Source organism: Vulpes lagopus, chromosome 11 (genome assembly GCF_018345385.1).
Source record: "Vulpes lagopus strain Blue_001 chromosome 11, ASM1834538v1, whole genome shotgun sequence".
Taxonomy (NCBI): domain Eukaryota; kingdom Metazoa; phylum Chordata; class Mammalia; order Carnivora; family Canidae; genus Vulpes; species Vulpes lagopus.
The window spans coordinates 101,064,103-101,086,457 of NC_054834.1; the positions used below are offsets into that span (position 1 = coordinate 101,064,103).

The 22,355-nt window shown below is 37.9% G+C and overlaps 1 protein-coding gene across 1 annotated transcript in view; it reads right to left on the bottom strand.

Moving 5' to 3' along the window:
• The window catches only part of PDE11A (phosphodiesterase 11A), a 381,245-nt gene that overhangs the window by 322,101 nt on the left and 36,789 nt on the right, over nucleotides 1-22,355 (bottom strand). Inside the window, exon 2 of the mRNA XM_041722472.1 lies at nucleotides 7,222-7,380. Coding sequence (XP_041578406.1) covers nucleotides 7,222-7,380 — 159 coding nt within the window. The remainder of the gene's footprint in view (nucleotides 1-7,221; nucleotides 7,381-22,355) is intronic.

A 22,355-nucleotide genomic window follows, 5' to 3' on the forward strand; every position in this document is an offset into this window, starting at 1 on the left:
AATGCCAGCATTATCAGACATCTGATGACATCAGAATTTTTGCAAGGGAACTGTAAATTTACATGCATACCAAGCATTATTTGCATCTGAAATATAAAATCCACCATGTAGGCACTGGTCTTCATTTTGTCAATTGTTGTATTACTGATTTTTTTTAACTTCCTAATTTTTGGTCACTATCTATTTTCTTTGAAAAAAAAATTCTATTTATTTATTCATAAGAGACACAGAGACATAGGTAGAGGGAGAAGCAGGCTCCCCACAGGGAGCCTGATGCAGGACTCAATCCCTGGACTGGGGATCATGCCCTGAGCCAAAGGGAGACACTCAACTGCTGAGCTACTCAGGCATCCCTGGTCACTATATATTTTCTAAATTTGCCGTTAGTCAAAATCCAACAACAGTCATTGGGGACATCTGAGAAAAATGTTACACTATAAAATATCAGGAACCACTATTCAAAACAAACAATAATCACTTTTAGAATAGTTCCTACTTAAATCTGATATGTCAGACTTGGATTTAAACCTTAGAAAAGGATAAGAAAGAAGAGCCTTTTGTGTAATTAGACTTTTGTGAATATAAGTTAAGCACAATACCAAACCTGGGACAGAGTGACCACTTTTTTATCAAATGTTAACCACCTGGATGGTCCCAACAGGTAGACTTGCCTTCTTCTGCCACAGTAGACTACCTAAGGAAGAGGCAGAGAATAGAGCTAGAAGTCCACAACAATATTTCCCCAATACGAAAAATCTCCTGAAGTTTAACCTGAGTTCTGACAGGGACTGTGTTGGTATTGTTTTTCTTGTAGATCTCGTTTATTTCTGAATTTCTCGGGCAGATAGAGTTCAGGGTCCAGGGGATACATAGAACATGAACAAATAACTCTCTAAAGCTCTTGTCGTTTCACAGTGATCATATGAGACCTGGGTAATGGCTGTTAAAAGGCAAATAGTGCAGTGACTAGACAGTTTAAATATAGATAAAGTATTGCAATCAACGAGTTATGACATTTAATCCAAATTTTTCTAGGACTGAAATTTTATTGATCAAGTATAACTTGAAATCAAGAGCCATCTGCCAGGACTTCTAAAACCTTTTTTGCTAAACACTGATTTATTATTATTATTATTATTATTTTCTTTTTTTTTTTTTAGAGAGAGAGAGAGAAAGAGAGACCCTGGGGGGAGGGGAAGGGAGAGGGAGAGAGAGAATCTCAAGCAAACTCCACACTGAGCCCAAGCCTGACAAAGGGCTTAATTTCATAACCCTGAGATCATGACCTAAGCTAAAATCAAGAGTCAGACGCTTAACCAACTAAGCCACCCAGGTGCCCCAAACACTGATTTTTAATTATAATTTTATTGCCACAGGTTTGAGATTCTAGCTTAATTGGAGTATAGGTAGAAAAGGGGAAAAATGAGATAAGAACACAAAGGCCACTTCTTAAAATATGTTAATCCACTGCTCATTTAGCAGTTGAGTATCCAAAAAACAACTGAGCATTAATCGAAAACATATAAACTTGCCTGGTGGAACTGCAATACCACTAGTCATGTATACAACGAGACTGAAAAAAATAATAACTATTTGAAAAATACTTTTGAAAAGTACCTTTGTGTACAAACTAACTCTACAGAAGATGACAGAAAAAAAACCTGTCACTCTTGCTTCCATTTAGCTGATTTTATTAAACTGACTAGTTATTTGGGGGAACTAGTTGTTGGGGGATTGGATATTATGGTAGAACTAAAGCTTGCAGCCATGTCTAAAGACTTTAAAAAAAATCAATCCTATGCCAGTCAAATTCCATGCAAGTCACACACCTCTATGCCACATTCAGTCTTCTGGGCCTCAATTTGTCACCCCTATCAGCATGATGTATTCAATATCCCTCCCCTTCATCAAAATGAATTGTGATACCTTTTGCACCCTTAACATCTCACCAGGATCCGAAACATTCGCCTTTGCACAATCAGGAACAGCTTAAAAATGTAAAGCCAAGAGCTTATCACATCCTTCCCTTTACTTGGCTGTAAGTCTCAGGCCTGTTGCAAATAACAAAACTCCAGCTTCTGCAAGTCTCATTAAGCATCATCCGTGTGCACCATCCTCAACATCAATTGGCAGGGCAGCGTCACCCATAACAAATTCCTGGCATGTGGCCAGTCCCAGCAGCCAAGCTCATCTGGCTGCATCTCAGCTCTGCAGGGTGTCTGAACATGCTGGCACAAAGGAGAGTGGCAGGATGGCTGAACATTCTGAATTATGAGCTAGAGAGAGGTGACCACACACTAAAGAAACCCTGTAGAGATTAGCTGAAGAACTTCAAGGCACAACTGCTTATATGTTGGCTGTTGGAAAGTGAATGCAACAGACATAGTCTTTATGCAACACTGCAATAAGAAATGGCCCCTTTGAGGACCAGGTATAGGCAAACTGGAAGGGCAGATAAGGGCCTATGTTCATTTCCATATTCCAGGTTTCATCTGGCCTGCCCCTGCATTTTGACAGATTACCAGTGTTTGCTCTCATCCAGGTCTCATTTTATTCTGCAAAATAATGCCTCTCTCTACTTACCCAAAAATAACAAAATGACAAATTAATTGGATGCAAGGAGCATAGGCATACCACCTAAATCAGCTAGCTTATGCGTATCACTGAAGAACAGGGACATTTGCTAGAAACCCATGAAGTGAACCAGGAAATTCCAGTCAGCTCCTTTGTGTGATCTGCCTTTCTGTGTGCTTCCAAAGTGAATTACAGAACTAGTAATTTGTCAGTATGTAATCTAAATTATTAATATGTGCCTATGGTAGAGTGTTATTTCACACAAAACTCTAACCACCACTGATAAAATTACTGCTATTATGTAAGAACATTGAAGAGTATGATGATTTTAAAGTCATTAAAAGTGAAATTTTTAGGCAGGATCTGGATGACCATCTGGCAGGTAAAAGATCCTTGCATTGGATGAGGAAAGGGTTGGCGAGAAAGTATTTTGATGACTTTTCAAGGCTTTTCCATCAACTTTATGTGATACAGCCCAGCCACTGAAATATAGGCATAGAATTTTCAAGAAATCTAATATGATCCCATGCACAATTATGTTAGATATATAAATAGCCCAGAAATGAATACACCACATTTAATTGTCATTTTATCCCAGGCAAATCACTTACTGATTCTCATATTGCAAAATGTTTGGAATTACACCAAATAAAATACAGCTGATGGTCTCCAGAAGTTGACATTATAAGATATCAGGACATACAAATCATATTATGCTAAAGGTGCAATAAATTTATCACTACCCATATGAATGATGACATAGCAGTTATGTATATGAAGTAAAATAACAAATAAGGTTCAAATTATTTTAGCTTTACTTTGAAAGAGATGACGAGATTTCATGAATTTCATTTACTGGTAAGTGCTGTATCTATTTTATCCCTCACAACAATACTATTACAGAGATTCGGAGGCTAAGAAAAATTGAACAGCTTGCCCAGGGTCACTCAGCTAATAATTAGCAGGTCAAAGACTTGAACCTGCCTCTAAGGCCATCTGATCTGGATCCCCCTACCTAGCACTGATTACTGGGCTTCCATTTCCCTTCCTTCTTTCCTCACTTGCAGGCAACACTGAAACTTCTGTCGCTTAAGTTTATACTGGTGAGTGTGGGAGGAGGTTGTCTGAAGCCTGCCTGGCAGACTGAGGAAAACTAATTTGAGTTTTCAAATGGGAACTGAACAAAGTTGGCAGGGCTCTGCAAAAAAGAGGTATAGGCGTGCTACTACTATTGTAAATAGGCTCAGTATTCCCGAAAGCTATCTGTCTCTTGGAATGAGAGCTATAAAACTTTTCTTGCCCTCTGACTCAGTAATTTCAGTCTTTGGAATATACCCCAAGGAAATAACACAAAAGAAAAAGGTAATTTGTTCAAGATGTTCATTCAAGGGCTATTTGAATTAGTGAAAAACTGGAAATAACCTAAATTTCCAGTACTAGGACAATGACTAAGCAAACTAGGCTAGGTAGAGAAAGAAAAAGAAAAAAAACTTTATAATCCCTAATAATGGCAAATGTAGACTACATTCACATGTGGACATATATGTAAGAAATAACTCTTAAAAGTAGAATGCAAATTAGCATAGGCATAGTCTTGTGCCAAGACCTTTTTTCCCCACTTGTGCCAAGTAAAATATTGTGTGCATTAACAATCACACAAGAGAAATGTGAATTTATAAAGAAGTATATCTCCCATTTCCTTGTAACTCCAATAGTGGAACTGATACATAGGCTGTCCTTAATTAAAACTTAGGACAACTTACATAGAGGTAGTTTTAAAATTGAGACTAGACTATATCTCACATGTACTAATGTGCTGTCAACAAGAGCTAATTTTTTATAAGGACTTACTATAGGCACTCTTCCAAGTTCTTTCCCTGTATTCTCTCATATAATCCTCTTATAGTCTTATAAGTATTATTATTATCATCTCTTTTCCAAGAGGAGGAAATTGGAGCCCAGAAAAGATTACATAGGCTATGGCAGAGATGGGGTTTCAACCAGGGTAGACTGCTGCTATGGCCTATATGCAGCCATTATGCCACAATGTCTTCGCTTATTTAAAAGAAGTATCTAGATCATGTTATTTCCCATTAAGCATTTCTAAGATTTTGTTTTCTGCTTTTCTTCCTCAGCACTTCTGTTTTGTTTATAATATATAGGATCCTTGCAGGAAAGAACAATAACTAGATACAGAAGTTGAGATAAAATACTCACCATCTAGTGCCACCTGCATGAACATAATCAACTTGCCTAAACTGGTAAGACTTCATCCAAGAAGTAAGACTAGAGGAGGGTTTTTAAATCAGGTGAGGGAATTATAGAGGCTAAAAAACAAAATTCTACTGTGGGCACATGGGATAATTACGAAGGAGAAAAATGTAACACATGTTGCAAATGTGATACCCAAATGATGCTGAATCTAAGAAATAAGTTGCCTGAGGATAAGTGACAAATATAGAAGAACATTTAAAATTCTTGGGAGAACGATAACTTAAAAATAAAATTTATGTTTTATATTTACTTAGTTTCTTATATTTTTACAAAACTATTTGTAACTTACGATTTTTAATTCTCATGCTGTAAATGGTGAATAGTATAGTTGACGGGGGAAAAAACTGAGAGTCACAGATTAAGCATCTCACCCAAAGCTGGCCCATTTGTCCTTAGTGGGGTTGGACCTCTGTCCCAGCCCACATTCTCAGTAGAGCTAAACACTGATGCTGTTCAAGACAAAGCCCTGTGCAGACCTCTCCTATAAATCATTCAGACCCATAAAGCCCTAGGCCACAAGTATAAATCTACTGAGAGAAGTCCAGAAAACCAATCTAACATAAGCATAATCAGAGATGAGAATCAAATATATAACAGGATCCTTTCAAATGAAGGAGGCAGAGTGATGGCAGGACTACTATCCATAAACTAAACTTTGGGAGATGTCATGAGCAGGTAGTTTTATGTTTGGAAAAACACAAAACCCTAGTCCTTTTATCTGAATCCTTGTAAGAGGCACATTACTATAAGACCCTGTCACCTTTGGGACAAAATGCGCAAAACAACATTTTTGCTTTATTGGTACATTTTATGGAAATATTTGCAGAGTAAGTGAGGCAGCCTATATTCATACATCCCTAAGTGCCCTCACCTTCTGACCTGACTCTGTCTTATAGAAGCCTATGCTTTCTTGAGAGATCAGATCAAATGCTATAGCCTCTTTACATTCTTCCAAGAAGCCTCTTTGCATTCTTCAAGTGAGATTAACCCTCCCTTTCCTAGGCATTTATAGCACGTTCTAGGTCATCTTATTGATGATCTTGCCTTCTGCTTTGTTTGGCTCCAGGATGGCATAACACACTTGGGATTTATCTTTGGGCTTCTACAGCCCCAACACAAGTGCCTTCACACTCTAGTTTTCCCTGAATTGGTAAGAAATTGTCTGAGGTCCTGTCATACTCTAAGGGTTTATAAACATTTTCTGGGGTTTGAGTTATTCAAATTCAACTACAGATATGACCTCAGTAAAGGACTCTCTTCACTTAAAAATCTTGTTTCCTTATAATCATATTTTATGCTGACCTTTAGTACCAGAACATTTGCATTCATTTAATGCATTAGTAATTAACACTAGCAAATAGCAATCTCACATCCAGAAGGTTAAATTATAAAGTGCCTTTTTTAATCAAATAGGTGTATGGCAGTCATCAAACTAATTTGAGATTTGCTTTTACCACAAATTTCATAAATATTCCACCATATTTTATTCAATATGAAGGTAAGAGCTTCAAAGACAGAAAAAACTTCAGCTTTATAAAGAATCTCTCTTTTAATATGAGCCGGTGAATAAACTACTGATGAAAGAACTTAGGATTTCAGAACAAAAGTACATTACTTCTACCAAAGTCAACAGTTCTTCAGGGACAAAAATAATGTTCTCTTTACTAGTAATTTGGAATTATAACTAAATAACATTCATTTTATTGAGATTCTTATATAAGAACTAAGTAAACAATTCTTCATAGTAGTTATAAAAACACAAAAGCAGGCACCTGCATGACTCAGTTGGTTAAGTGTCTGCCTTCAGTTCAAGTCATGATCCCAGAGTCCCAGGATAGAGCCCGTTTCAGGCTCCCTGCTCAGCAAGGAGTCTACTTCTTCTCTCCCCTTCCCCCTGCTCCTTCTCTCTCTCTCTCTCTCTCTCTCTCACTCACTCTAACTCTCAAATAAATAAGTAAAATCTTAAAAAAAAAAAAAAAAGGAAAAGGAAAAGGAAACACAAGAAGCAAGTACTAGGTTTCTGAAACCCAGTCACCTTCCTCATGCCCTTAACTTCCCTTGGGCCATGTGTGGTGGTGGTGTGATCCTCAATTAAAAAGCTTGCTTATAAAGAAGATAAAGACCAGGGAAAGAATACTACCGAGAGTTGCAATGAAAAGTAAACTAAGAAAAAGATGAAGTAATTATTTTCAATTGTAACACATTCTACAAAATATCCAAAACTTCCACTACATTTTGTGTAACAATAGAAAAAGCTCTTTGATCCATGAATGGGTTAATGCAACAACTATTCACACAAGTCTTGTCCTTTTCTGGGAGAATAGCAATCAATGACCAAGGAGAGTACAAGTCACAAAAGGCATGAAATCTTACTTTTTCATCATCTTCAGTAAATGGAGCGCCTTCAGGAATCTTATTTATCGCTTGGGCCACACCAATAATCTCACCATCACTGCTTCGGATGGGCATGCACAATAGTGATTTTGTCTTGTATCCAGTTAGCTTGTCAATTTCATCATTGAATCTTCGATCCTAAAAATAAGACAGAGAGGGCATTCAATGCATATGCATTGTCATCAGGGAGAAAGGAAGAAAAGTGTATTTTTGTATATGATATTTTATGACTAGGAATTTTACCCAATGAATTTTTAATAACAATACCAGATTTGATTTCATGTTGAAGTCACCAAAGAAGAATAAATGAAAAAACTGCTACCACAGTTGTTAACCATAGTAAATGATGAAAGAAACTTAAACTTGACTACAACAATCTCTTAAAGTTGGGGAAAGGGCAAGTGTCTTTTTGTTGTTTTGTTTTGTTTTTGTTTGTTTGTTTTTGAGAGAGAGAGAGGGAGCACACACACAAAGCAAGGGTAAGGGCAAAAGGAGAAGGAAAAAGAGAATTTTAAGCATATTCCATGCCTATCGTAGGGACCACTGTGGAGCACAATGTGGGGATCTATCTTACAACCTTGAGATTGTGACCTGAGCCCAAATCAAGAGTTGGATGGTTAACCAAATGAACCTCCCAGGCACCCCTCAGGGGCAAGTGTTTTTAATGGAACTCCACACTGTGCTACTTATTAAAATATGTTATTTCACATAGACAATTGATTATGAAGTATCATATAAGAAAAAGGCCTAAAAAATTCATGTTAAGCACAATGAAAAAATATGCAGAAAAGCACTACTTTACTTTTAGTCAAAATGTCCCATGAAAAAAGAACCTATGAGCCTGTTATGATACTTTTAAAATATGGAAATAAAAACAAAATAGTGTGGTGGGGAAGGAGGAGACAAAAGGCTTCTTTATAGGATGTCCTCTTAAAAAATATAGAAGGAATGGTAAATTACATAAGTACCTATTCTGCAACTACCAGTATAATAATATATACAAGCAAGGATCACCAATGGATGCTAAGCCACTATTGTTGTGAAACAGAATATTCACATAGTATCAGAGTATCACCCCAAAGATTCCCTATTAAATTCAAAGAGAAAAAGATGTCTTTATCATGAGGAGATCTGGTAGACATCACCTGAAACAAGTGATCAAACTTAGCATTACCACTAATGAGGCAAAAATATCACAGGCTTCTGATGTGATGTAATGTGATGAGAATACATCAACAAAAATATACAGCATTCTTGTCAAAAGTGTAAAATGAATCTGATCATTCAGGAAAAGAAACTTAAGAAAAATGCAGATTATTGGTAATTCTATCAGAAGCCTGACCTGCACTCTTTAAATATGTCAATATTGTGAGAGGCAAAAAAATTTAAAATAAAAATAAAATAGGGCCATGGGAGCAGTGCTGGTTGCTCTTAAGAAGACTTAAGAGACCTGGGATCTAAATAAAATGTGTGATTCCCTTTTGAAAATTGTTATGCAATTTCTAGGTGTTGGGTTACAATTAAAGAAAGTTGAACATGGACATTATATTAGGAAATATAATTTTATCAACATAAGCTTTCAAATCAACATCAACTTTCCTCTATGAGCAAGGATTTCACGTTCTTTTTTAAGGATATACATGCTACGGGGGATCCCTGGGTGGCTCAGCAGTTTAGTGCCTGCCATTGGCTCAGGAGTGATTCTGGAGTCCCAGGATCAAGTCCCACATTGGGATCCCTGCATGGAGCCTGCTTCTCCCTCTGCCTGTGTCTCTGCTCCTCTCTCTCTCTCTCTCTCTCTCTCTCTCTCTGTATATGTCTCCCATGAAGAAATAAATAAATAAAATATTTTTAAAAAAGGATATACATGCTACAGCATTTTAGTGCGAAATGTCACAATACCTTCAACTTATTTCCAAATGGAAAGAAAGAAAGAAAGAAAGAAAGAAAGAAAGAAAGAAAGAAAGGAAGGGATGGAGGGAGGGAGAGAGGGAAAGATGGATGGATGAAGGAAAAAGAGAGAGAGAAAGAATAGACTGGCTCCTGAAAAGGTAACAAGGGCTAAAAATGTTCCAAGGAAGATAATAAGGAGATCCAGGCTCACTTCTTCAATAAGGGACTGAGTGAAGTGAAGCTTCTCCCAATGACTTTGATATTTTCTTAAAAGAGGCTTAAAAAATGACAAAGCCCTCCTGTCTCCCACCATCTAGAGATATGAATTTCATCTAAGAGTCCAGAGAGACTGGTGGACAGAGCCTCAAAACCAAATATTATTGGCCTTCTGATAAAATCTGTGTTATCTTCAGTATCACAAGAACAGAAGCTTAAACTCCATAGTAAGTTCTGGTCTTGGGACTCATGGAAGCTACTCTAAATCCTTAGGGAGGGAAGAGCCCTGAAGGAGAGAGGGAAATCAAAAAACCAAACAAAACTAGGTCTCGGGAGGAGGCAAGATGGCGGAAGAGTTACATCACATCCTCAATTCATCTGGTCCCACACTTACCTAGATAACTTTCAAAGCGGTCTGAACACCTACAAATTCGACATGAGATGTAAAGAGAGAACAGCTGGAATGCCAGAGAGAGAAAAGTGGTCGCTCTGACAAGGTAAGAAGGTGAAGAAAAAAAGGTGGGGGAAGAGAGCCGGGGCAAGCCCGGCAAACAGGCTGGAAGGGGGAGCTGTGACAAGCTGCGTGAAAGCTGAGCATCAGAAAGTTGGGGCACGAAAGCTGAGCCCTGGACAAGAGAGAACTTTAACAATCTGCACCCAAGTCTTCCCTGACTGAAAAGTGCTCAGCAGGGAAATAGGGCAGAATGGCAGGAGGGGCAGTGAATCCTCAATATTCCTGGAGACACAATAAGAATAGGGGTCCCTGGGAGAAAGCTCACCACAAACTGCAGTTGGATTTCGGTAAGGAGCTGGAATGCCACAAACTTCTGGGGCATTTGGGAGAAGCAGGCTGGTTATGCAGGCCAATGCTGGGGCTCTCTTTACCTTAGAGTCCAGCAACAGATGGAGGCAACTTTCCTCCATTCCGTTTGGGAGAGGCAGACCCCAGGAAGGCATAGGACAGTGAGAACTCTCCTGATGCTGGGTGCCCTTCAATTTGTACAGATCAGTGCACCTGCACCTGTCCACAGGAGCATCTAGGCCAGTGTGGACTGGGAGACTGCAGTTTGGTACTTGTGGGGAGCTCTTGGCTCTGGAGCTAGAGATCTGGCTTGCATCATTTTTTTTCCTTCTCTTTGTCTTTCACCTGGGACAGGCAGGGCCTGTAGGGAACAAAGGCCTCAACGGATAAACAACTCACACTGAGTCAGGTCACCGGCAAGAGGCAGGGCATCTCCACCTAGGCACAGACACCCGAGAATCAGCACAGCAGATCTCTCCCCCAGAAGAACTGCTGGAAGAACCGGGAAGGGCAAGTTTATAGACCAAGCAGCACTGGAAAGCTCCAGGAATGAGGGAAAATAGTATTTGGAACTAGAGGGTTTATTATTATTATTATTATTATTATTATTATTATTATCATTCATTTATATTTCAGGTTTAAAATTTCCAATATTTTTTTCTCTTTTCTTGCCTTAACTACAATATTTTACCAACTCTTTTTTTAAGCTTTTTCCTTTTGACTTTCATATTTCTACAATTACATGTCTTAGATATATTCGTCATTATTGGATTCCCTTCAACATATTCAATTTTGGTAGATATACGAATTATGGGTTTTTGTTTTTTGTTTTTTCTGTCTTGTTTTGTTTTATAATGATAGAAACTAGTACCTTCTACACAAGGGCCAAAACCCAGAACCAAGTGGAACACCGTGTTGGTTCATTCTGTGAGACTATATTCTCTCTTCCTTCCCATTCTGCCCACCTCTTTTTTTTTGTTTCTGTTTTGTGGTTGAGGTTGGGTCTCTATATAAGTTTTGCTGGTTTATATACATTTGGAATTGAGCATCTTCTAACATACAAAACAAATTACCCTCAGAACCAAGAGGATCACCCTCTAGGTCCCCTCAGGGAGACTATATTCTCTCTCCACCACCACTTCCTCACCACCCTCCACTTGTTTTCTTTGTTTTTTGTTTTTTTTTTATTCTATTTTGTTGTAAAAGTTGTTTTTCACTTTAGTGGTCCTTTCATTTTGCTCTGTTCTTTTTATTTTCTTGTCTCTGACCTCTTCCGAATCATCTAGGATTCTATTTTACTTAGGTCGTGGTTGATATTTTTGACTCTGCAGGCTCATATAGCCACTTTGCACTAGACAAAATGACTAGAAGAAAGAATTCACTACAAAAGAAAGAACCAGAAGTAACACCTCTGCCACAGAATTGCTGAATGTGTATTTAAATACAATGTCAGAAATTCAATTCAGAAGTACAATTATAAAATTACTGGTGGCTCTGGAAAAAAGCATAAAGGACTCTAGAAATTCTCTTACTGCATAATTGAGATCTAATTAAAAATACTTTAACTGAGATGCAGTGTAAACTGGATGCTCTGCTAGAGTTAATAAGGTGGAGGACAGGGTGACATAGAAGACAAGTTGATGGAATGGAAGCAAGCTGAGGAAAAAAAGAGAAAAACAAGAACCCACGAGGAAAGCCTTAGGGAAATAAATGATAGCTTGAGAAGGAATAATATTCATCTTATTGGGATTCCAGAAGAGGTTGTGTGAGAGAGAATGAGAGGGGACCACAAAATATATTTGAACAAATCACAGCTGAGAGCTCCTTTAATCTGGAGAAGGAAACAGACATTCAGATCCAAGAGATAGAGAGGACCCCCCCAAAGCAATAAAAAAATGTTCAACACCTCAACATTTAATAGTGAAACCTGCAAATTTCAAAGATAAAGAGAAAATCCTTAAAGTAGCTCGAGACAAGAGATTCTTAACCTTATATGGAGAGAGATATCAGATTAACAGCAGACCTATTCACAGAAACCTGGCAGGCCAGAATAGGCTGGCATATACACAGGGTACTAACACTAAATGAGAAAAACACACAGCCAAGAATACTTAATCCAGCAAGGCTGTCATTCAGAATAGAAGGAGAGATAAAGAGCTTTAAGGAGAAGCTTCTTCAAGAAGGAGAGATATAAGCTTCTATCTTATAAAGATAGACAGAAACTGAAAGAATATGTGACCACCAAACTGGCTCTGCAAGAAATATTAAGGGGGACCCTGTAAAAGAAAGAGGGAGCCCAAAGAAACAATCCACAAAAACAGGGACTATGTAGGTAATACTATGAATAAATTCATATCTTTCAAAAGTTACTCTGAACGTGAATGGGCTAAATGATACCATCAAAAGATGGAGGGTATCAGACTGGATAAAAAAAATCAAGATCCATCTATATACTGTCTACAAGAGACTCATTTTAGGGACACCGGGGTGGCTTAGCAGTTAAGCATCTATCTTTGGCTCAGGGTGTGATCTTGAAGTCCCAGGATCAAGTCCCATATTGGGCTCCCTGGAGCCCACTTCTCCCTCTGCTTGTGTATCAGCCTCTCTCTGTGTGTCTCTCATAAATAAACAAATAAATAAAATCTTAGAGAGAGAGAGAGACAGACTCATTTTAGACCTAAGGGACACCTCCAGACTGAAAATGAAGGAGTGGAGAACCATTTACCATTCAAATGGTCCTCAAAAGAAAGCTGGGGTAGCAATCCTCATTTCAGATAAATTAGAGCTTATATCAAAGACTATAACAAGAGATGAAGAGGGACACTATATAATACTTAAAATGTCTATCCAACAAGAAGACCTAACAATTATGAATATTTAAGCTCCTAATGTGGGAGTAGCCAAGTATATCAATCAATTAATAACCAAAGTTAAGACATACTTAGTTAATAATACGTTAATAGTAGGAGACTTCAACACAGCACTCTTACCAAAAGACAGATATTCTAAGCAGAACATCTCCAAAGGAACAAGGGCCTTGAATGATACACTGGACCAAACAGATTTCACAGATATATACAGAACATTCCATCCTAATGCAACTGAATACACATTCTTTTCAAGTGCCCATGGAACTTTCTCCAGAGTAGACCACATATTGAGTCACAAATCAGGTCTCAACCAATACCAAGAGATTGGGATTGCCCCCTGCATATTTTTAGACCATAATGCTTTGAAACTAAGAACTCAATCACAAGAAGAAATTTGAAAGAAACTCAAACACATGGAGGTTAAAGAGCATCCTACTAAAAGATGAATGACTCAACCAGGACATTTGAGAAGAATTAAAAAGATTCATGGAAATTAATGAAAATGAAAATAAAACCATGCAAAATCATTGGGATACAGCAAAAACAGCCCTAAGAGGGAAATAAATCGCAATACAACCCTCCCTCAAAAAATTGGAAAAAACCTCAAATACACAAGCTAACCTCACACCTAAAGGAATTAGAGAAAGAAGAGTAAGTAAAGCCTAAATCAAGCAGAAGAGAGATAATATAGATTAGAGCAGAACCCAATGAAATAGAGACCAGAAGAACTGTAGAAAAGATCAACAAAACCAGGAGCTGATTCTTTGAAAGAATTATTAAGACAGATAAACCCCTACTCAGCCTTATTAAAAAGAAAAAAGACTCAAATTAACAAAATCATGAACAAAAGAGGAAAGATCATAACCAATACCAAGGAAATACAAACGATTTTAAAAATATATTATGCCAACTAATTAGGCAATCTAGAAGAAATGGATGCATTTCTGGAAACCCCAAATTACCAAAACTGGAACACGAAGAAATAGAAAACCTGAGCAGGCCAATAACCAGGGAGGAAACTGAAGCAGTCATCAAAAACCTCCCAAGACACCAAAGTCCAGGGACAGATGGCTTCCCAGGGGAATTCTACCAAACATTTAAAGAAGAAATAATACCTATTCTACTAAAGCTATTTCAAAGGATAGAAAGGGAGGGAATACTTCCAAACTCATTATATGAGGCCAGCATTACCTTGATCCCAAAACCAGACAAAGACCCCACCAAAAAGGAGGATTATAGACCAATATTCCTGATGAACATGGATGCAAAATTTTTCAGCAAGATACTAGCCAACAGAGAATTATTCACCACAACCAAGCGGGATTTACCCTCAGGATGCAAGGTGGTTCAACATTCATAAAACAATCAACGTGATAGATCATGTCAATAAGAGAAAAACTAAAAACCATATGATCCTCTCAATAGATGCAGACAGCATTTGACAAAATACAACATCCATTCCTGATTAAAACTCAGATAGAGGGATAGAGGGAACATTCCTTAATATTGTAAAAGCCATTTATGAAAAGCCCACAGTGAATATCATTATCAACCAGGAAAAACTGAGAGCCTTTCCCCTAAGATCAGGAACACGACAGGGATGTCCACTCTCACGACTGCTATTCAACCTAGTACTAGAAGCCCTAGCCTCAGCAATCAGGCAACAAAAGAAATAAAAGGCATTCAAATTGGCAAAGAAGAAATCAAACTCTCCCTCTTTGCAGATGACATTATACTGTACATAGAAAACCCAAAAGACTCCACCCCAAGATTGCTAGAACTCATACAGCAATTCGGCAGTGTGGCAGGATACAAAATCAATGCCCAGAAATCGGTGGCATTTCTATACACTAACAATGAGACTGAAGAAAGAGAAATTAAGGAATCAATCCCATTTACAATTACACCCAAAAGCATAAGATACCTAGGAATAAACCTAACCAAAGAGGTAAAGGATCTATACCCTAAAAACTACAGAACACTTCTGAAAGAAATTGAGGAAGATGTAGAGAGATGAAAAAACATTCCATGCTCATGGATTGGAAGAATAAATATTGGGAAAATGTCTATGCTACCCAGGGCAATTTACACATTCAATGCAATCCCGATCAAAATACCATGGATTTTCTTCAGAGAGTTGGAGCAAATCATCTTAAGATTTTTTTTAAATTAATTTTTATTGGTGTTCAATTTACCAACATACAGAAAAACACCCAGTGCTCATCCCGTCAAGTGTCCACCTCAGTGCCCGTCACCCCTTCCCCTCCAACACCCGCCCTCCTCCCCTTCCACCACCCCTAGTTCGTTTCCCCGAGTTAGGAGTCTTTATGTTCTGTCTCCCTTCCTGATATTTCCCAACATTTCTTCTCCCTTCCTTTATATTCCCTTTCACCATTATTCATATTCCCCAAATGAATGAGAACATACACTTTTTATCCCTCTCCGATCATCTTAAGATTTGTATGGAATCAGAAAAGACCCCAAATAGCCAGGAGACTGTTGAAAAAGAAAATCAATGCCAGGGGCATAAACAATGCCTGATTTCAAGCTGTATTACAAAACTGTGATCATCAAGACAGTATGATACTGGCACAAAAACAGACATATAGATCAATGGAACAGAATAGAGAACCAAGAAATGGGCCCTCAACTCTATGCTCAACTCATCTTCAACAAAGCAGGAAAGAATATCTACTGGAAAAAAGACAGTCTCTTCAGTAAGTAGTGTTGGGAAAATTGGACAGCCACATGCAGAAGAATGAAACTGGACCAGTCTCTTACACTATACACAAAGATAAACTCAAAATGGTGAAAAATCTAACTGTGAGACAGGAATTCATCAAAATACTAGAGGAGAACACAGGCAACAATCTTTTTTAACTTGGCCACAGCAACTTCTTGCTAGACACATCTACGAAGGCAAGAGAAGCAAAAATGAACCATCAGGACTTCATCAAGATAAAAGGCTTCTGCACAGTGAAGAAAACAATAAACAAAACTAAAAGACAACCTACAGAATGGGAGAAGATATTTCCAAATGATGTATCAGATAAATGATGTATCAGATCTTGGCTAGTATCCAAGATCTATAAAGAACTTATCAAACTCAACACCCAAGAAACAAACTATCTAGTCATGAAATAGGCAGAAGACATGAACTGACATATCTCCAAAGAAGACATACACATGGCCAATGAGCACATGAGAAAATGCTCCACATCACTTGCCATCAGGGAAATACAGGTCAAAACCACAATGAGATACCACTTCACATCCATGAGAATGGCTAAAATTAACGGGACAGGAAACAACAAATGTCGGCGAGGATGTGGAGAAAGGGGAACCCTCTTGCATTGTTGGTGGGAATGTGAACTGGTAGAGCCACTCTAGAAAACAGTGTGAAGATTCCTCAAGAAGTTAAAAATAGAGCTACCCTAAGACCCAGCACTTGTGTTACTGGGTATTTACCTCAAAGATACAGATGTAGTGAAATGCCAGGACACCTGCACCCTAATGTTCATAGCAACAATGTCCCCAATACCCAAACTGTGGAAGGAGCCATGATGTCCATCGACAGAGGAATGGATAAAGAAGATATGGTGTGTGTGTGTGTGTGTGTGTGTGTGTGTGTGTGTGTGTGTGTATAAAATGGAATATTACTCAGCCATCAGAAAAGATGAATAGCCACCATTTGCTTCGACATGGATGGAACTGGAGGACATTATGCTGAGTGAAATAAGTCAGTCAGAGAAGGGCAATCATCATATGGTTTCATTCATACGTGGAATATAAGAAATAGTGAAAGGAATTATAAAGGAAAGGAGGGGAACTGAGTGGGGAAAAATTAGAGAGGGAGACAAATCATGAGAGACTCCTAACTCTGGGAAACAAACAAAGCGTTGTGGAAGGGGAGGTGGGTGGGGGTAAGGGGTAACTGGGTGATGGGCAATAAGGAGGGGGCACTTGATGGGATGAGCACTGGGTGTTATACTATATCTGGGAAAACTGAATTTAAATTTAAAACAGATCTCCTGCTCAAAATGAGCTTGCAACCAAACTTTAAGAAAAACACTAATTTGTATTAATATTTTAAAAAATTCACAAAGAAACCATTATGTCAAGCTGTGAGGTGGGGGACACAGCAGGAAACAAAACAGGCATCATCCCTGCCTTCACAGAACTTACAATCTAGTAGGTGAGGCAGATGAAATATAAATGTATAATCATGTATTATAGTAATAGATACTAGGAAAAAAGCAGGGTGCCATGTGAGACTTAATAGGAGCAATCTATTTCTATGGTCTATCTGAAAATAGAACAAGTAAGCTATGACTTGCATCATGAGTAAGAATTAGCCAGTCAAAGAAAGTTGGGAAGAACTTTCCAAGATGCTAAAATAATACCCGTGAAGGTCCTGAAGAAGGAAAAAGCTTAGTAAGTTCCCCAAACTCCAAGGTCAGTGTGGCAAAAGCACAGGGAGTCAAAGGGAAAAATGAAGAGGAAGGCAGGGGCCAAACGGTACCAAGTCTTACAGGCTTGGAAAGGAGTTATAACATTAACCCTAAACACAGGGGAATGTCACTGAAGATCTTGAAGCAGAGGACGATATGACTCATAATCCAGCATTCACTGAAATCATCTTATTACTTCACTTGTTCTCCCTCCATTAGTATATAAGATCTAAAATAGGAGAGATTTTGTCCCTCTTGTTTCCTGCTTCATACTGGCATATATCGTAGGTGCTCCATAATAGTTTTTTTGAGTAATAGGAGGATTTTTTTTAAGATTGTACTGCAATTATGCAAAATATAGAAAAGCTGGAAAGGCCTTAAGGCCCCACATTTCACTCCTTGGTGTGTATTTAGAAATACTTTTGCACATGTACATAAGAAGACACGCAAATGTTGACTGTAACATCAATTATGGAAAGAAAAAATTAAAAACCATTTCAATGTTGGTTAATAGAGAAGTAAACAAATTATCATCTCTTATCCTGATAGCATACTATACAACAATTTTAATGAATAAACTAAAGCTACTTATATTAACATGAACACACTCATATGGTCTGGGTTAAGAGAAAAGCAATGAAGGTAAGACAGGTAGGTTGCAAGTTTCGTCTACAGTACTTCCTAATGGATTAGCTGAGGATGGGGGACTAGAAAAAGAAGAGTTTATCTCTGGTTTTAATTTGAGAAACCATGTCACTAATATGTGGTATTTAAGAAATGAAACAGATGAAGATAGGGGGGAAAAAGAGAGGCAAACCATAAAACAGACTCTTAACCTTAGAGAACAAACTGAGGGTTGATGGGGGGATGTGGGCCGGGAATGGGTTAAATGGGTGATGGGGATTAAGGAGGGCACTTGTTGTGATGAGCATGGGGTGTTATATGTAAGTGATGAATCACTAAATTCTACTCCTGAAACTATATGTTAACTAACTAGAATTTAAATAAAAAGTTGAAACAAAAAAAATTTTGAGAAACTATGGACAGAGTGCCATTTACTGGAATGGAAGAGATTCAAATGAAGGTGAAAGTCTACATATAAAGAAAGTCAAGAAGGTTGATAAATCAGTTTAAGCAAGGTAAGGCCCATCTTGTGACCTAATCAGTTTTCCACCCGCAGAAGGTTTTCAAAATACCAAAGCCTAGGCTCCACTCCAAACTGAATCAATGACTATTAGGCATTGGTATTTTGTTAATGCTTATATGTGATTTTCATATGAGAATAACTGTCCTGAATGATAAAGGAGATTAGTCACTAGTGAGATCATAAAATTCATTGATATGGAGAGCCTTAACATGGGGGGAAAAGAAAACAAGGAAAGAATCACATATTCTAGTGGTTGCATGTCAGTTGGGGTGGATTGTGTTAGACTGGACTTGAAAATCCACTCTGGAGTAGGCATGGCCCATCTGTTCTTACTTTTGTGATAGTTTGCTTCTGTGGAGAAGAGACTCCACCGAAGTCCAGCTCTGTGTAGACCTACCACCAAGACTGTGGGGTATTGTCAAACTATCCAAAGCCAAATGAGAATAGACACGGAGATACTTCCACATGACTGGAGGCACCAAAATGTAATTAATTTCCACCACCCTCCCAACTCTGCACTAATCTGATAAACTTTGAGCTCAAGAAGAAAAAATAATCATGCTGATATATGTGGTGTTAATCTTCCAATTTAAAAGCTGTGAAGTAAGATTTATTTCATTGTTTTAGTGGTTTTTTAAAAAACTAATTCATCTGAAGATATGCTTTTTCCAAGTCTTCATTACACTACTAATGGGATAATTCTTACAAATTAACTCAAAAACGATATAACCCATCTAATGGGAGGTCAGAAGAGCTGATAAAATTGTATACTTTCCTAATGCATATTAATCTCTAGATTAATTTTCTAATCTTAAAAAATTAAAGTTGAGCACAAAATTGAGGTATATATTAATTGTAAGATATGAAGAAAACTAGGGAAATAATTAGATAAAGAAACATATTACTCTGATGTTATACATGGAAGGAAAGTTTGATAACAGAAGGCAGAAAAAATAGATTTCACTTGCCAAGTAATGACCACAAATGAATGTAGAAGTAGGGGAACAATTTGGAAAACAGAGCTGGAGGCTACATCTAGCGTAAGGTAAAAAAAAAAAAAAAAATCCCCCAAAGAAAGTGAAATGTTTAAGCTGACATCCAAAGGATCACTATCTCAGGAAGAGATAATAGTATCCAAAATGCAAAATCAATAGAAAACTGGTAAGTTTGAGGAACTAAAATAAGCTGAGTATAGCTCTCATCAAGGGTAGAGTCCAAAATGGGACAAGAAAGACCAGCTGGAGACTCATGAAGGGATACCTAGTGACCATACCAGGTTTAGAATTAAACGGAGGGCACCAGAGGGTTTTAAGAAAGTGGATGGGAATAATATAACTGATTCTTCATTTTAGAAATACCACTCTGGCTTAATGTAAAGAATGGATTGGAAGCAAGAGATCTAGGTGAGAAATAAACCATCTCTAGACTAAGATGGTAGTTAACGATGGTGGAAGGTGATGAGAATGGACTGAGTTGAAAGATATTTAGGAGGCAGAATCAATAGGATCTTGCTGATTAATCTGATGAAAGGTTGTTAAAGTTAGAGGAGTAAAAAATGACTCCAAGTATTGGGTACAGGTACCTGGGTGAGTAGCAGAGTGATTCATGAGTGAGAAACACAGGGAAGGACAGATTCTGAAGTGGGAATATGAGTTCCCCTGTATACATTTTGAAGTTTAGTTGACTATGAGCCATCCACATGGTACTATTGTCCCCAAAGTAGTTTGAGATAAATTATAGATATATATGTGTGTTTATATGTGTGTGTGTGTGTGTATACATATATATATATATAAAGGAAAAGTACTTGGAATAGAAAGTAGAGGTGGTTTAGGTAAGGATGAGAAACTCTGATCAATAACTTTTATTCTGAGGTCTTCAGAAGTTCACCCCACTCCTAACAAAGCTTCAAAGGAGACCAACTAAGGAAGAAACAGGACCAATAAGATAGAAACACTGGGCCTATTTATTGCAGAAAATAGCAACTTGAATAGGAAACTAACAAATGCCTCTAGGTCTATAATGAAATGTCACATGGAGAATGGTGTCCAATTTTTACTCATCTCCCTTAGGACAAAAGAACAAGAAATGATCTACAACAGGAGAGATTTCTAATAAATTAAAGTAAAGGCTTCTTTAATAAGGTTGTTAAAATCTGGAATGAGTTTCTTATGATTGTGGTAGACTCTTCTTGCTTCAAGTATTTTTATGTCATAATATTTTTCCTATCTCAAATATTTTAAGCATAACTGCTCTTACAAAAAGAAGTGCAGGGATCTTCCTAGTGCCTTTTGTACAGATCTATTTTTTGCATGTGACATTCAGCTATGATTTTTAATATTTAAAAAGACAAAATCATAAGCCCAAAGCAATTTTTCCTATTTAGCAATGGAATTGAGCTGTGCCCCCTACATAGAGAACAGTAATTTGGTATATTTCTGATTCAGGATCTTTGCATTTGCAGCCTATTCTGCAAGCTCTTCAGTTGAATGTGATGCCACACAGCACACCAAGAAAATGGATCCTACCAACAAGACCTACTGAAGCTGCAGAAAGAATGAACATCTGTAGTCTGAGTTTTCAAAGTCCTTAAGAAAAGAGCTATGTTCACTGCACTCAGGAATCGTAGCCAGCCCCAAAGAGACACAATTTAGAGCCACAGAAGGAGCATCAAAGCAGAAGAGTCCAATTCTTCTTTTCACTTTCTCAGAGAAGACACTCAAGTGCCCTGAGGCAGGAGCCAGAGCTAAGAATCTTATCCAGGTCTCTGACTCATGGCAAGGATGGGTCACATAAGATCTCTTTCATCCTCTCTGTATTTAAGGCTTCTCTCCCCAGCACTTTATAGTAAAATTTTCCAGTGTTCATGATTAAGCCAAGAACTGGTCTTGACCACCATTTAAACTCTAAGAGTGATTGTTTTAACCACAATTTTAACCCTACCTCGGTTCTTTATAGTCAAAATGATCAAACTTTTCAAGCCTGAGAATGTCCACATGATGGTAATCCTGCTTTTGGAACATACATATGAGGAAACATGTAAATGCAAAAAGTCCCTTAATTCCATGAAATGTTTAATGAATTTGTATCTGAGTTAATGTGTAAATTATAGGAAAATGTGATATAAGATATATGTGTATATATGGTATTTCTTCCTTCTTCAGACACTATTACATATTCATAGGAATAGGACACTGATTGGCAATCCTTGCTAACATTGGAATCACTTGGGGAGCTTTAGGTAACTACTGATGTCCTAGCCCCACCCTGACCAATTAAATCATGTAGGTGGGAGGAGAGACTGAACAGGAGATCTGACTTTGGCTGTAGGTCAGGGTTAAGAACCACTGAATCAGAGGTCCCTCAATAAATCCAAGGCCTTCAGGGGTCTGAGGGGAATAGATTGTAAACACTGCTTTAGAGCTTTCAGGATAAGTATATTTGTTAGCTTCTATTTTGTTTTGTTATGTTTTCCATCCACTTTCCCTGAAGGCTTAACATACCAGGTCTGCATACCTTCTCCAGCACCCTACTATCTCACATTCCTGCAAATCTAAAATTTGGAGTGAATCAGGGAGGCAAGGCTATCAGGGAGAACCGGGAAGGTCAAGAGGTCTGCAAATATGCAGAAGGGATGGTCAGCATGGAGTTGTGGTTCAGACACCAAACAAGTAGTGCATGAAAAGCCAGGTCGAGGTTGGGAGTATGAGTGTCACAGTGATACACTAGAGACT